Genomic DNA, 17,514 nt, shown 5'->3' on the forward strand with positions numbered 1-17,514 from the left:
GGATAAATGAAATAAAAATCTCTGACACGTGTGGTAGGCACGCAGTTTTACCTTTCATTAATCGATCGAATCAATTTTTCTTTTAAGATTATCTATTGACTTCACTGTAATATTAGAATATGTTACGTTCTAGGACACATTGCAAGTATATAACATTCTCACTAGAAGAAATTAACACACATAATCACTTAAAATAGAAAGGTTAATTGGACAAACAAATGAGAAGGGAAGGGAATTTTAATTCATTGTACATAATATTTTTTAATTTTTTAATTTTATTAGATGGATCTTGCAAAGAAAAAAAAATGATAATTTATATTGAGGATAAAATTGATGTAATTAATTAATAAAAGGATAATATTGTTTAAGGGGTTGTATGGAGGTCAAAATAAAAAAAGATGTCATTTCAATATATAATTTTTTTAAAAAAATTAAAATGATATCATTTAAAAAAAATAAATTAAATTTTACATAGATTTTAACATGGTCATCAAATCACTAGTTGATTTAATTATTAGTTTAAACATGATAATTCCCTTATTCAATTCAACATAAAACCCTCTTCAAATTAGGTTTTAGATCGATAAAGTCGACGCATCGGCCAAGTCGGGTCTTCTAAAACTGGTTTGGACACTACTGTAAGAAAATTTGTAGGTGGGAGTCTTCTCCAAGAGAATGGGCGGGCGCGGTGCGTTAATAATTGAGATATCATGTCTGCGTTTGTACAGTGAACTTACTTTGTATAAATGGCCGGCACTGCTTTTCCAACTTTAGTAGGCAGGGAAGATGATAGCGACGCTTTACTTGTCAATATATATATATATATACACGTACTTGTGAAATAATAATTAATGTGTCCCGTAAGAATGGCCGAAAGAGAAGAGGAAAACGACCTTTCCCAAAACAGAAGTCCTTATTTCTAAACTTCGTTCCCATTTCCTCTTGATTAGAAATATTGGATGTTGTTGGAGTGCAATACTTCGAGTATGCCTCCGCCATGCATGGGAAGAGTATGTCATAAGCTCAAAATCCATGTTATGTTAAAGCTGTATATAATTAAAATAAAAATAAAAATTTTAAATATACGAGCGGTCTAGACAACAGAAGAGTATCAAAGAAAAAAATCTAAATATAAATTTAAGAAAAAGAATAATTAAAAACTGAAGACAAGAGAAGCTATATAAAACTAGTATTGAGTGTCTAGGAGTATAATAATTTTTTAAATGCTTTTTTTATATAATTTAATGTGTCGGTGTTAAAAATAAAAAAATATTTTAATTAATGTAATTTTAAATAAAAAATATTTTTCACTGTGATATCAAACACCCGATTAAAATTACAAACCAAGAGTTAGTATTTTGAAACAAAGAGTTCAGAAGCAGGAACATGATTAATTCTTTCAAAATCTGTGGTTTGAACTAGAATATCGAATAAGAATTACAAACTTTGAATTTTCAACGATCAGCTTTATTTTTTAATATCAAGTGGTTACATGCCACGTGGTCTAACACCGAGATTTATGTTTACACCCTAAACAAATCAAATTGATGCTATTAAGTCTCTATAAATAGAGAGATTAATATCAAAATAAAAAATAAAGCATGCATATTTAACTTTTCAATTAAGGTTGCGTTTATTTCAAAGATGAAATGTTAAGGAAAGATTTAAGAGTAAAATACTAAAAATAGATTGTCTAATTATACAATCAATGTCCATTAAGTGTATACTTAAAAAACAATGAAGGGTGTATATATATAAAAGGTATCTCAGGTCAGTTTACATACACTGAAATAAATTCCTGCATCTCGAACAAAACTTGTAAAATAAAATTTATACGCTGCAGTTCATAACCATCAATATTAGCAGGTAAATGTATTTGAACCAGAAATTACATAAAAAAATTATACCTTTTAGTCCTCCACTTCATCAATTCATTCATCTAATGATTTTTTTTTACTTGAAGAGTTAGTTAACAATTTCGCATTACTTTGTATTAGTTTTTGTTATTGACTTTACTATCATCATATATATTCAAGAGATTAAGATGTTCTTTTCAAAATTATATATATATATATATATATATATATATTAAAGATTAAGTTATTAAAAAGAAAGGAAATAATAAAAACCACCCAAACTAGTATTGGGTATCACATTTTATTTTGGTTGCAAACAGTTATTACTTTCATCATTCCACATGTAATTGATTACTAACTGTAGCTTTTATATGATAAGCTTGATTCTTTTCTCTCTTTTTTTATCTGTATATATATGACGTGCTTAATTTAGCTTATCCACGAGGTGTTTTTATTAAGGCCAGATCTTCAGGTTCATATATCGCAGTCCAGGCAAATATGCAGCCTCTTCTGAACCCAAGAACTGCAATGCACACCATAACCAAGCACTATATATATATATATATGAGAGGTCTTGACTCTACGCCACTTGCTTGCCTGTTCCGATCATTATTTAATATTTGGCTATTTATAGAATTTAGATATATGGTCCAAAATAGCTTAAGTTCCGGCCTTCTTATTAAGCTATCCGGGAAAGAGAGAGAGAGAGAGAGAGATCATTTATGAATGGCATTGAAGACCAATGCCTTTGACATTGTCCGAAGGCATTATAGAAAAATATTTGATGATTTGATAGGGAAACAATAAGCAACCACTAATTAATACAGGCCATTGCAAGATAGCTGGATGTGGTGGCCACTCAAGAATCAAATTGACTTGATATGACTAGGCAGTCCTAATCAAGTAGATCATAATTAATTTGTAAATTGTAAAATACTTGGCCCCTTCTCGATCGTTGGATCAAATATTCCTTGTGGTCCTCAATCTTGTTGGAGATGGGCCTACTTAGTCGTGAACCTCTCTTCAGAAATGGTATTTCAAAGATGGTCTCTGGAAGGAGGATATCTCTTTTCTTCAATCCAGACAAATGTGAATTCACATGGTCCCATTTACAGTTGAAAACATACAATTTTGAGTAAAATAGGGCTTAAAGAGAATTACGTGACTAAGGTACTGAGGTTGACAGAGGAAAGCCCAGAGGAGTTTGGCTTTACACAAACCAACAATGGCGTCTCTTTCCTAGTGAAATAGCAAAAAACAATAAACATGAGACTTCAAACTTTGTTGCTAGGTAAAAAGCAACATTACAGCATGAAGGTTCCTTTGTAGCTGGGTGTGAACAAAAGCTGCTTTTAAATCACAACGCAAGGAAACAAACGTTCAAGGAAAGTGTTTCTTTGAAGCATTCTTGTACATTGGTTTTTCTGTCCTCCGCTTCATTCTCACAAAAAAAACTCCTGTCTCCCACTCTTCCTGTCCTCCTCTCAGACACATTGCCAAGGACTCGAAAGTTATTTTCAACACAGCTATCCACAGGGCCAATATGCATCTAATTCCTTCTTATAAAATAACTAGTTTTCTACCCGCGCGTTCTAAGGTCTTAATGCCACCATGATTGTAGAGTCAAGAACAGATAGAAAATTAAAATGCTGCGAGTAGTTAAAACAGATATACACAGTACAAAAGATGGTAGAGATTTTAATTTCAAGATCTTTTTTTATATTTTGAAAATAATTAAACTGGATATCGTTCTCACAAATGTATTTAAAGCATAGACATTATTTCTTTTTTAAATCTTAAAATACTATATAGACATTATAGTTTTCATAATATTCAAACAAAGATACAGGCATGAAATTGATTAAAGTCAAATAAAAACGACTTTCATTTGACCCTTTACTTACTAACCATTGGTCTTTCAGGAAACATATATTATTCTTTCTATATCACGGACATTTGAATGATTTCTTTAAGCTCCATCCTTTATGGTAAGTATACAAAGAGACTTTTGCCAGGTCTTTCGAATCCAAAAATATCTCTTGTCACCGTTGTTAGCCAGCCCCATTGTTAGTTCTATATAGTAGCTACCCAAACCTCTTCCTATTGACAAGTCTTAACAACGTCCCTAGAGATGCATGATCTCAATTATATAGCCATCATGAATTGTTGAATAAATCATAGATATTATATTAGATGTTTTTCTTACTTATTTGTACTATTAAAAATATCAAATCTAATTTTTAGGTTTAGAATTATTTAAAAAAGAAAATTAAATAAAAAAATGAGGAAAAGAAAAAAAAAGAAAAGGTTACTGCTAGTGAAACAACGACAACAGCCCAAAACAATGAGAATAATTAGTTGTTTAGGATATGTTTGATAGAAAGATAATTAATAAAGTTAAAAAAATATATTATTTAATAAAGATAATTACTAATTATAATTCTTTTGGTTTCTTTTGTAGATGAATTAAATTTTGGGAGGGATATATAATTGTTATTTCCCTGACTATATATATTGGTCCTTTCAAGAAAGAAGGTTAAAATCTGAGCTTCCAAACTTTAATTTTTTACATCAAACTTCACATCCAAATAATTCTTTATTGCTTTATCTTTAATTATTATCAATATATTAATTATAGAGAAAAGAGAAACATGAATGAGAAAGTATTAGTGATTATTTGAGAACTGATAAATGTTATTTTTAAAATGATATTCAAAGTAATTTTTTAATTTATTTAAATTTATATTTGATATCAATACATTAAAATGATTTTAAAACATAAAAAAAATTAAAACAATAAAATATTTAAAATTTCATAAAAAAAACTAGTGTAATCACAACTCTCAACAGAACCTTGAATTTAGATACGATAAATTAATATAATTTCTCATTTGCATCCAATCCAATGAGAGTTTTTACCAAGTTTCTACAAATAAAACCCACCCAACCAGCGTCCAACTTAGCTAATTTTCCAGTTACTTATCCCAAGCTCATTTATGTGTCCTCATTCGCTTTTTTATTCGGTTTACAGCCAAGCCTTAATTACTATGTCTAAAAACCATGCAGAGTCAATGTACATTGCCGACCTTTTCTCCTCCCTGTACTGTGTCTTTCTTTACATCTTTTCCTAAAAAAATATAAAGTCTTGGAGAGGGTAATTAGAATAAGTTATTTATCAAATTATATAAATGGTAACGCATATAAATTGGAGCCATAAATAAGCTTCCAGCTACCTGAGCAAAAGCATATAATAGGCTACACAGCAGTGCCTTGACTATTTCTTACCGTGTTTCAGGACGTGAAGTTGAGGGATACCATCCTCCCACCACTGAAAACTTTCACGTTTAGTCTTTTATCGGAAATAAATAACCGATTGCAGAGTACCATATATATTATTATAGGCATTATGGCAATTATTAATCACGGATTTGAATGAGTACTTACAAAGGTATATGTATATGTCGTGCGTAATTAAGAAGATATCAAATACTTACCTCATGTACTGCGGTTTCTGAGAACGTGAAACCATGTGAGTTTCATCCATAGAAGCAATGCAGGGTGGGGGAAAAGAATAATCCAAATTATAAAATACTCTTCAAACTTGAATTCTAGCGCACATTTACTTATTTTTTTATTCCATCAAACAATTAATTCCATCTTATTCATTAAATTAAAAGACCAAAAGTATAAAAAATCTGAACACAGTATGCTAAGTATACATGGTTTAAATTCTTGAGCTCAAAAAACATGGAATTGATTATATAAGCTCCCTTTTTTAGAAAACAATATAAAATTTCCCGACTTTATATCTTATATTTTAAAAAGATTTCAGAGCTTTAATGGAAAAAAAAAGTTTGAATCTTCACCATCAATTTTTTTAAATTAAATTAATAAGACTATGAACAAGATAATGATGTATTTATAGAAATTTTAAATTTAAAAGATTTTTATTTAGATGAAATATTATATAAATCTATTCGTTTGAAATATTTTTTAAAAAAATAATAGAATATTCTTTAGTTATAAATAATGTTAGAGAATAATATAAAATGTTGTTTATTTTTGTATTTAAAATTATGTTTTGATGCATTTTAAATAAAATTGTGTTTTGTTGCGTAAAACAACGTTAGAGAGTAATATATATATATATATATATATATATATATATATATATATATATATATATATATATATATATATATATATATATATATATATATATATATATATATATATATATATATATATATATTCCGCGCATATACTGATGCGTTTGCTTGGATGAGATGTTTTAGGTGAAAGAATTAAACTGATCGTAGGCAAAATAACAAATATATATTTTTTTCAAAGGAAAACGCCAACATATCTTGTGATCAGTCCATGCGATATTAATAAACAGGCAGAAGAGGGAGGCCACGAAAAGGAATGCGAGTGACGAAAGGGAGGATTGTTTCGATGCACCAAACAAGATACGAAATAAGAGAAGGAGAGATGGTATGGCCAACGGGGCCCGTTGTCCCAACCAACGCCGCATACGACACATTAGCCTAGGCTGTGTGTGAGAACTGTGTAATCCATGACACCATTACTCCTCCTCTTGAATTAACTCACAAGTTTTCCTCTCTCTCTATTTCTGTATATACAGCCATACATGTTTTAAAAGATGTAAAATTCTATCTTAACCCTTACTCAATAACTTAGAATTTTCAGTTGAATGATTATTTGATACAGTAAAAATAGCCAGATCTGGTACTGCAAAATGTAAAAGACATCAATTAATTTTATTTAACCTTTATTTAATAGAATAAAGTCTTGAATAGAGTGGTCGTTTCACAAACAAAAATAAACACAAGAATATGCAAAAAAAAAAAAAAAAAAAAAAAACCTTTTTTTATCTCTCGAAATTGAAAAAAAAAAGGAAGGAAAAAAATAACGTACACCAAAGAGAATGAATGTGTAAGGTAGACATGTATGTGTTGTCCACATACATGGCATTAAATGATGGAGGAACACTTATGAGACTGAGTGATAGTATCAAGTTTTTATATATATATTGATAGACAACAAGAATTCACAAAGAGTAGAAGCAAAATAGGTATAAAGATTGCTTGTTTTCTTCTCTTCATCTCCGGATCGTAGCTGTCCCCTTTTATACTTTTCTCTTGGTTCTTTGCGGGTTTTAACTTAATCTTTCCTCTTGGTTCTTTCTGGGTTGTATCTAAAGGGCTACAAAGGAGGTAACATATCCAAGACGAAGATTTTTTTTCCCTTTTGAATAAATATTCTTTGCTTACTTCTTACAAGAACTTGAGGTTTTCAATCCCTCGGTGGATTTGCTATCCAAATAGCATAGCCCTCGAATATGTGCTGATCCTTTTTTGTCAATCCTAGATTTGTTTGCTTTGAAGAGAGAGAAACAAGCTGTACTGCATAAAGATATCTTGAAGATGGCCGCCGCTTCATCATCTGCTACTTTCTTCGGCCGGGCAAGGGAAGAAAATGAAAACCAGATGATACAGCAACGTTCTTCAACAACCACTTCCTCTACTGTTCCAACCACAGAACCTCCAAAGAAGAAGAGAAATCAACCTGGAACACCAAGCAAGTATCTCTTTGTATCTTATACATGTCAACTCATGTATCAAATAAGTATACGTTACTATTCCCTAATCCTATCAATCATCAATCAAACCCTATCTCTACTTCTTAAGGGACAACAGAAATATCTTTTACATGGGTTTTGTTAACTTTCATGAATACTTAATGCAAATTATGACTAACTTTTGAGCAACACTTGACCCATTGACAAGCTTTTATTTTTTTTAATTTCTTCTTCTCAGACATGATGTATTCCTTACTATAAATTACTAGCTAGTTCCTTTTCTAATAGTAAATATTATTTGTGGCATTAATTTCTCATTACAGATCCAGATGCAGAGGTGATAGCACTATCTCCCAAGACCCTAATGGCAACAAACAGGTTCATATGTGAGGTATGCAACAAAGGGTTCCAAAGGGAGCAAAACCTACAGCTCCACAGAAGAGGGCACAACCTACCTTGGAAGCTAAAGCAGAAGACTACAAAAGAAGTGAGGAGGAAGGTTTATCTGTGTCCCGAGCCCACATGTGTCCACCATGACCCTTCTAGAGCTCTTGGTGACCTTACTGGAATCAAAAAACACTACTCAAGGAAACACGGTGAGAAGAAATGGAAGTGTGAGAAGTGCTCAAAAAGATATGCTGTTCAATCTGATTGGAAAGCCCATTCTAAGACATGCGGTACTAGAGAATACAGATGTGACTGTGGTACTCTTTTCTCAAGGTAAGTAATAAATTTTTTTCCCATTATTAATCATACAACCTTAATGATAGTCGTCATTGATACTCATTCATTGTAGCTATAGACAAAAGTATGATGATAAAAAAGTTTGAAAGACTGAGAGTTTAAGAAGATGGGTGAGTGAAAAAAGAAGAAGAAAAGGATGAAAAGCTATAGTACTCTTCTTATCCTCTTTTGGATTACTCGTAGATTGGATCCTTCGACCACCCTAACTCTCTCTCATACACACACTCGGCAGAAGGACTGGTTGCATGTGAACAATCTGTGTACTGGCATGCTATGTGAAGGTCTCCAAAGACATGATGATAACAAATTTAAGGGAAAAAACAGAAGAAAAAAATAAAAAGTGACAAACATTTCTTCATTGGTAACACCGCCAGTCCTTTAACTTCTTTCTCGATTCACGTGTTGTTGTAGAGATTGTCAGGTAGTATATTGTTACTGGCCGCCGGGTTTGTTCTCGTGTGAGTCGGATGGATGTATATGTTATTGAGTTTGTTCTCTTCTGGGGTTGGCTGAGTTCTTCCAGGTAGTTCTTCCCATGAAAACGTTAGGGTTGTGGGGTTGAGATGCTTCCCTCTTTCTTCTCAGAATAATAGCGGTAATTAATTAAGTAAATAAACTTTCAATTCTTCTTTTCTTTTCTTTTCTTTTATCGAAGGGGTGGTTTTTACTGTCGTTTGAAAGCATTGCAGTTGCAGTCCTTTTTTTTTTATCACAGATTTCCTGAGAATGTGTCATTTATTGACAACTTTCGTGGAAATGGAAAATATCCCTTCAATGGAAAAGGGGAGTCTTCATGAATTTTGCATCAATTGAAGCTAAGTTTCTGCAATAGGCTTATGAGTTTCTGGTTTTTCATCGAAGTAGCAAGTAATTCTTTCGCTCATTTATTGAGGAGCCGCTGCCTAAATTAGCATTTCAGACTTGGATTGATTTATCCTTTTTCCTGATTCATATTTCAAATTCTTTGCCCCCACATTTTCTCCCAACTTTAGAAATAAAAGCTTATTGTTCTTATTAATTCTCCTAAACGAAAATTCATGTGATATCCCAAAAAATAAAAAATATAGAAAAATTCATGTGATATCCAACACAAGTTTTTATTTTCTTCTCTCTCTGTCTAAAGGATGAAATTAAGGTTTTCTTCCTGTTCTTTACGGCTTCAACTCTTGACTTATTCGTGTAAAGGGGGGGGAGGTGACAGCCCAAAAAATAAAAAATTTCCTTGTCGAAGACCAGACTATAAGATTTGGTGGTCACGTAGAATACAAGTAAATCCATGTTATGTCTTCTTCGTTCTTAAGGTATCAAGATGAGTCGAATTTATTTATTCAATTTGCATGACCATAGAAAAACACTAGCTATTTTCTTGACATTGCTATATATTCTCCTTTTCGGTTTTACTTATTTTCCTTTTGAAGTTTACATGCATGATTTCACATGCCTACTCCATCTACTGCCATTAATTCATTTAAGAAAAACGAAGAAAATGACTTTCTGATAATATGCACAGATGCGCCCCTTAATTAATTCAAAGATTGGATGATAAGAAATTGACTGTAATATTTTTTTCTTTTTTCGTTCAAGCAGTACTTGATTCTTTTTTAGCTTCTTAGAAATGCCTCGTAAATAATAAATCATCATTATAGATGTGCATTCTTTCATTGATAACTAAGAGGTGGTCTAATGACTTTGTTTTCATTATTATTACTGTTGCAGGCGTGATAGTTTTATCACCCACAGAGCTTTTTGTGACGCACTAGCTCAGGAAAGTGCAAGGCATCCTACCAGCTTAAATACTATAGGAACTAATCTATATGCAAATAACCACATGAGCTTAGGCCTATCTCAAGTGGGTTCCCAAATTTCCCAGTTACAAGTTCATCACCCATCTGGTAATAACATGTTACGGCTGGGCAATGCTGGGGCAGCTAAATTCGAGCACCTAATTCCTCCACCTAATCCTTCTTCAATTCCGATGATGCATTCATCTGGTTTCTTCATGGGAGATGCAAATCAAGGACCATTTCCAAACAAATCCTTACAAGGGCTAATGCAACTTCCCGATCTTCAAAGCAACACTAACAACTCCTCAGCTTCCAATCTCTTTAACCTTGGCTTCTTTCCAAATAATAGCAACGCTAGCCGTGTAAGTACCAATGAAAATGCCAACACTGGAAGCACCAGCTTAGTGAATTCCGGCTTCTTAAATGCCAACCTGTTCAACAATGTTAATGGTGCTGACCAAGGGACAACACTATTCTCCAGTAACATGGGTGGTGATCATGTCGGATCGGGTACTATGTCCTCCCTTTTCAACACTTCAATGCAAAATATCAGCCCATATATGTCTGCTACTGCATTGCTTCAAAAAGCCGCTCAAATGGGTTCAACTACGAGCAGCAACAGTCCAACTAGTTTACTGAAAGGCTTGGGGAGTTCTTCAACAACCGGTGCTAAATCTGTTAGGCCACATGTTTCCACCAACTTTGGCAGCAGTTTCGGCAATCCAACTGTAGGTGAAAGCTTAGAAACACAAATGGAAAGTGAAAGCCAATTTCAAGGATTGATGAATTCTCTTGCCAATGGGAGCTCATCAATTTTTGGAAATGAACAGGATAATAGCTACACGGGGTTTAATAGCTCAAATTTTAGCAAAGTAGGCGAAGAAAAGTTACATCAAAGTCTTTCAGGGTCAGATAAGCTGACCTTGGATTTTCTTGGTGTCGGAGGCAGGGTAAGAAACGTTGGTGGAGGGTTTCCTCAAGGGGATCAACATAGCATGCAATAATATAAGCTCCATTGACCCTGAAATAAAGTCAGCACAAGCCTGTCAACCGTTTGCATGCAAGTGCAAAATTACAGTGAACGGCATTTAAGAAGGAAAATAACCAAACAAGGAAGAGGCAGTTTAGGTATGGATGTTTTTTTTTTTTTTAATTTTATTCAGCATTAGGGACGCATGTAGTAGGTTGAATATTCTGCAGGTCTTCACGCTTCGCTAGGGTTTCATCAGCAAATGTTTCTCAAGGCTTCCTTCAGCTAAATTACTGTGTTCTAATTACCGATTACTATTTATTTTTTTTTTCAATGTGTATAATATATTTATCTTACTTGCTTTGTTTGTATCAATATACTGAGGTTATTCAGCACATAAAGAGGAGGTACTGAGCACCCTCTTACAACTCGGAACGAGTTTTTGTTTGCTAATATCTATGAAATAAGAATTTGTGCCATGATTTACACAAATAATACCATAGCTTATATTTTGAAAGTAGTCTACAGGGACGAATCAAGGGGTGGCCCTGGCGCCGCCGCCAAGGCTAAAAAATTTGTGCCCCATACCCCTTCACAAACGTCTTATATTTTGTCCCTGTTGCTTAAAAACTCTCGATTTAATCCTTAAAAAGTTGAAAATCTTAATCGTGTTTTCCTTAAAACGAATTTTTCTTCTTGGAAAATTTAACTAACTCTCCAAAGATAAAATTAGATCTCACCTTAAAAGATGACCAATTTGGTCTGATTTCCTCAAATCAATTTTAGTTAATCCTCAAAAACATAATGCATTTATTGCTGTCCGATAACAAAGATAATGTTGAAAAAGGAGAGATTTTCTCTGAATACATACATGTATATAAACTACCAGCCATACGAAATATATGTGAAATTATATTGAAGTAAAATATTGTTGCGAAGAAAATCCTCTGTTGATGTTGAGTGGAAAGTCAAGAACAAGGACATCTATTAATTTTTTTAATGAAGATCCTACACTCGCTAATAACATCCAATAGATTGGAGTTGGACAGCCAACAATTCTATTTGTTATTTGTCAACTTGATACGTGTTAATTATTTAATATGAAAAACGTACGAAATGAAGCTCTTCGACCTCTTTTTTATTTCTAAAAGAATTTGTCAGGTCACCTAATACTTATCCCTAAAATCATATATCAGTGCAGAAACCAAGGAGTAAATCGCTGAATCTCAGGTTCTTTGTTTACATTTAATATTTGTTTTAGTCACATTCTATAGACATTCTCTACGCATGAGACATGACATTTTGTTGACGTTGACTAGTTTGATCTTGAGATAACAAGCAGTCTCGTAATAAATAGACCCACGTTAGAGTTTTTCAACGAGAATATAGGCTTCTTCTTTTTTTTTATCCTCCTCTTGTTATTAGTGGTATTGAAAAAGAACTAAAGGATTTAATAATTTTAATTGGATTCCTTGAAGGATTGTGTCTTGGCATGTTGTCTCACGAGTACTGATCTCGGCCATGTATTCTGCAGAGACGACAGGAAAAGGCAATACAATTGTTCGTTATCGCAATTATAGTGCAAACTCGTGTGCCAGCTTTGTCGTGATTATTGTCTTTCCTTTCTTTTTATGGAATCATTGATCCGTGACTGTGAAAACTATTCCCAACCTGCTTTCAAATTTTACTGAAATTCTCTTCTCTAGTCTCGAATTTGTTAATTGATAGACTAACGCAGGGTAGAAGGTGTTTTTTTTTCCTTTTTAGCACACTTCTTGAAAACAGTTTTGACAAACTAGCAAGGATTAATTTTTTAAAAAAAAAATAATCAATATTTCAAAATGTTGCACTTGGAAAGTGTGAAATTTTTATTTTACATTACCAAAAAATTAGTAAATATAAACAACCACCCTCCTCAATTTCAACACAATTCAACTTTCCACAACAAATCCAACCACCACAACATTTGTGTTCTGATTCAAATTTTATTGAGGATTCTACATTTTAAGTAAGCAAATAAATCTTTTTTTATTTGAACGCAATTTTAAAATGTTGATTTTTTTTTCAGTATATGTATTTTGTTTGGGTGTTTACTTGTACGTTTTATAGTTTTTCTCATACAAATTTGTTGTATGGATTTATGATTTGTATATGTTAGGGTTTGTTTTAGATTTTATAAAGTTATATTTGTTTGTAAAATTGATGAAACCTATGTTGAATTTCTGACTTAGGTGTTTCATGGTGAAAGAAAGATGAAGTGCTACTACGGGTATTTCATCAATGTACATGTGTTTCATACTGAAGAATATGGGCAAGACGGAAAGACATAACAATGAGGTTTATGTTAAGGGATCGACTTCTTTTGAGTTTAAAGTTGATTACTGTAAAAAGTTGAAAGAGATCATTGAATTACAATATCATAGCGAGCATAATATAGTATTTTTATTCAAATATTATTGGTATGACACCACTGACAGAGGAATCAGAGTAGATCTCCATCATGGTTTGGTCAAAATTAATTCAAAAGCTAAACTCTGTAACGTCGACGATGTCTTTATTTTCAGCAAGCACTGCCAACAAGTTTATTACAAATACAATCCTTCCTTTAAAAAGAATCGTTTAAGAGCTGATTGGTTATCTGTAGTGAAAACCAAATTCAGGGGTCGTGTTGAGGTTGTTCATGATGACAACGATGAATTAATTATGGAAGATCATGTCTTTCAACTTAGTGAGTTAGTTGATCCATAACGAGTTGCTTCGTCTAATAACTTAGAAGAAAATTCAAATTTTCACATCACTAAGAATATTTTTATTCATGTTGATGCTGAGGAGTTGAAAGATGTTTTAGGCTCCAGCTAACATACATAAGTCGATGAAGATGATATCGATGAAATTAACATACAAGACTGCGATAGAGATGAGGATGAGTCAATTGATGAAGAAGAAGAGAATTCTGATTAATTTGCACAATATGAATGTGTAATGCCATAAACTATAATGTAATATTTATTGATGACATTCACTTCAATGTAATGAAAATGATATTAATTTATTATTGAATGACTATGAAATATTTATTTTATTATTGTGATGTAAGCTGATGTTATTATGTTGTGTATGCAGCTGTGAATTTAAATATTTGTATGATGGATAGATAGATAATACAAATACAATTTGTTATCAGACATTGTTTTGTTATCAGACACATTACATACGGGTATACCTATAAAATGTGTCTATCGGTATATTCCAGAGACCATGAGAATTTCTTCCCTTCACCTTTTGCACTGTTCACAGTGTTCATTACATAAATGTATACCGACAGAATGTGTCCATCGATATATTCTAAAGACTATAGAAATTGTTCTCCTTCACCCTTGCACTGTTCATGGTGTTCATTACATACAGGTATACTGATGGAATGTTTTTTTTCTAGTATATCCAGAGACAATGAGAACTTTTCACTTCTAAATGTTATGATAATTAATGATCTTTTAATATTCACTATTTTACAAACAGAATCACCGATGAAATGAAAAGTCATTGGTAATATTTGGAGTGGTTTTTTAAAAAAATTTACGCAAGTTGAAAATTTTCATTTGACTTTACAGAAGGAATCACAGAAGAACATATTTAAAATATTAATATTTAACTTTTCATATGTGATTTTGTTGGTAAAATATCAAGACCATTAAATTTCAATTTGACTTTACAAACGAAATCACCAACAAAAATATTAAAAATATTAATATTTAATATTCCATTGTTAGTCTTGTCGGAAAAAATAAAAATCAAAGACCTGAATCATGACAAATCAGGGCTTCATCTTCTTCTCTCACGCACTCGTTTCTGTCTCCTTCTATTCTCTTCTCTCTCTCCTTTTCACCCGATATCAAGCATTTTCTTCTCTTCTCTTCTCATCCTAAGGTATGTTGCCCTGTTTTTTGTTTTAGTTTTTTGTTTTTTTAATTAAGAACTGAAATAAAACACGTCTAAGGTAAGAATTTTCCATTCTTTTTTCTTCTTCTTTTTTGTGTTTTTCTTGCATTATTTATTTTTTTCTCATTATTGCTTTTTGATTTAGTGTTCTTAATAATTTTATGAATTAATAAATGACATGAATTTTAGTTGTTATTGAAATCATTTTTCATTATTTTGTTGAATTTTAGTTTTTTTTTTTAATTTTGTTGTTCAATTTCAATTAAATGTGTAGGATTAATTTTAATTATTATTTTGGATTTTTGTAAATTTATAATAATTTATTGTAAATTTATGATTAAAAATATTATCAGTAAAAAATAAAAATTTTATATGAAATTGAATTATGCTCAATTGTTAGAAGAAATTGAATAAAATCAATTGACTTGTGGAATATATGTTGTGTATTTGCAACTTCAGAAATTTTGGGTAGTCTTCTGTATAGAGAAGATGCTGCTGAAAGTTTTAAAAAAATAGGAATTATTTAATTTTCTTATCCGTTAATTTGTATAGAAGCCTGGGGAAAAGTCTATTACATGTTACAAGGACAGGATCGCTGCTAGTTTTTCTAAGACTGATGCCGATGACCATGAGTCATTAGGTGCCGACCAAGAACAGGTACCTAAGGCCAGACATTTACTTATGATACGGGCTCGTCGAGTTCGATGTCGCAATGTCGAGAGGGGGTCCCTTCACAGTGGCATTCATTTACCAGTAAGTACGAGGCCTAGTAAAAGGATGACCTTTCAATTTAAGTTTGTTTAGGTTTCACAACAACATATTTAATAATTTTTGAAAAACAATATATCATTTAATGAATGCAATTTTAGGTTTATAAACATTGAGGCTGCTAGAAAAATAACATCAACCTTTAAATCATTGATGGAAATTCCATTATTTCGATGAAGTCATGTTTCCAAACATCCTGAATAGAAACCGCATGTCGATGCATGGTTTTCAAAGTTCAAGGTTAGTGTTAACTTAAATATATTTTTATATTAATTTGGACCATTTATTAAATTACAAAAATTTTTCTTTTATAAATTTTTATTTCAAGGGAAATTTTGAATAGGAAATGGCTGATGATAATGTTGCGATGAGGTTTTTGAAAATCACGCTGCAATTAGATAAGATTGAATTCAGGATAATTTTTTTATTCTAAATATTAAAATTTTATTTTTCATTTACTAACATATAATTAATTTGTACCATATAGCTTGTGTGATTTTTGGGACAAGGCAGGAAAAAAAAAGACATAACAATATGTAAAAGAAAGAGAGCTTTCAGGCTCGAATGATATGGCGGTCTGGAAGCATTTCATATCACCGTATGTCTCAGAGGCTGTATGGGCGGAATACATTCAGCATGTGATGTCCGTGCATTTCACTCAATAGTCACAGTCCGGTATGAATAATCAAAACTGGTGTGTTTACAGTTTCATTACAATGCACACAGACGACTCTGTTCCGTTTGTTTTGCATGCAAAACGGATAGTAGATTTTTTTATTACATCCATTTTTTTTTAGTTTTTTTTATACACATATTTAACTGACAATATTTTTTTATTGCAGGCTACAATTATTGGATGCGACAAGCCTGATGGAGCTTTTTGTTGAAATACATGTGCAGAGTGATGACTGTAAGAAAGGGGTGCAGCAATTCGTTGATAGCACTTTGTTGTATGTTGGTTTTCAATCATTTTTTTCTTAAGTTATTATTTCCTTGAATTTGATGAATTTTTTTCCCATGATACATATATCAACTAGTTGAATGAGAGATACGTGGACGATCCTTTAACCCGTCCGGATATCGATCTAGATTGTGGTTGAATGCATGATCGTCTGGTAGGCCCAATATAAAATCGGGTGTGTAGTCTCTCTAATACTATGATTGAGAACTTGTGGACAACCTTTAGTGCTTTGATATTTGGATGCTCGCAATCAATTCCAAGCGTTCAAATTCTAGGCTTTGCAGTGATGTTAGACCAACGGATATAGGATCAGACGACCTATCTTATTGATAAATATGAACGACTAGCTACTGATTATAAACAACTTTGCCGATTGATAATGGAGATGAGATCAAAGATGGATGGTTCGTGTACAGGTTGACCCCACAGTCTTGACGACAACCAGTCTCGATTTGATTTTTATACTAATTTATTTGAAAATTATAAAATAAATTTATTTTAATTACTTTTCTACTTCTGTTCAATATATTTTTAAAATATTACTAACGGGGTAACTGACGGAACTTGACCACCAATTTATTCCAGAAAGTTAGAAAAAATTACTGCAAATGCTACTATTACTGATGGGGTTACTAACAAAACTAGACTGTCGGTATATTCCAGAGAGTTGAAAAAAAATTATTATATGTGATTCCGTGATAACATGTGTGTGTGTGTGTATATGTTGAATCAAGACTATTACTTTATATATAACAATGTTCAGACAGCTTACTATACTCTCTTTAAGTGATCAGCTACCTGATTAGCTTCTCTAAAAACATGATTATAGCTGGCTGATTTCAAAAGACTTAAGTAACATAGTTATAGATTAAAAACACAGTTATAGATTA

At 32.0% G+C, this 17,514-nt stretch overlaps 1 protein-coding gene across 2 annotated transcripts; it reads left to right on the forward strand.

The window, feature by feature from the left end:
- The first annotated feature begins 6,874 nt into the window (after positions 1-6,874).
- LOC133705497 (protein indeterminate-domain 5, chloroplastic-like) lies at positions 6,875-11,312 on the forward strand. Of its 2 annotated transcripts, XM_062130747.1 has the most exons (4): positions 6,875-7,093; positions 7,248-7,457; positions 7,782-8,178; positions 9,919-11,312. In XM_062130747.1, exons 2-4 carry the CDS (start codon positions 7,304-7,306, stop codon positions 10,988-10,990), a joined length of 1,623 nt encoding a protein of 540 aa, XP_061986731.1. In that variant the 5' UTR covers positions 6,875-7,093; positions 7,248-7,303; the 3' UTR covers positions 10,991-11,312. The 2 variants fall into 2 exon arrangements, with proteins under 2 accessions (XP_061986731.1, XP_061986732.1); XM_062130748.1 differs by lacking the exon at positions 6,875-7,093 and having other exon boundaries at positions 7,324-7,461.
- The last annotated feature ends 6,202 nt before the right edge of the window (positions 11,313-17,514 follow it).

Source organism: Populus nigra, chromosome 10 (genome assembly GCF_951802175.1).
Source record: "Populus nigra chromosome 10, ddPopNigr1.1, whole genome shotgun sequence".
Classification (NCBI taxonomy): Eukaryota; Viridiplantae; Streptophyta; class Magnoliopsida; order Malpighiales; family Salicaceae; genus Populus; species Populus nigra.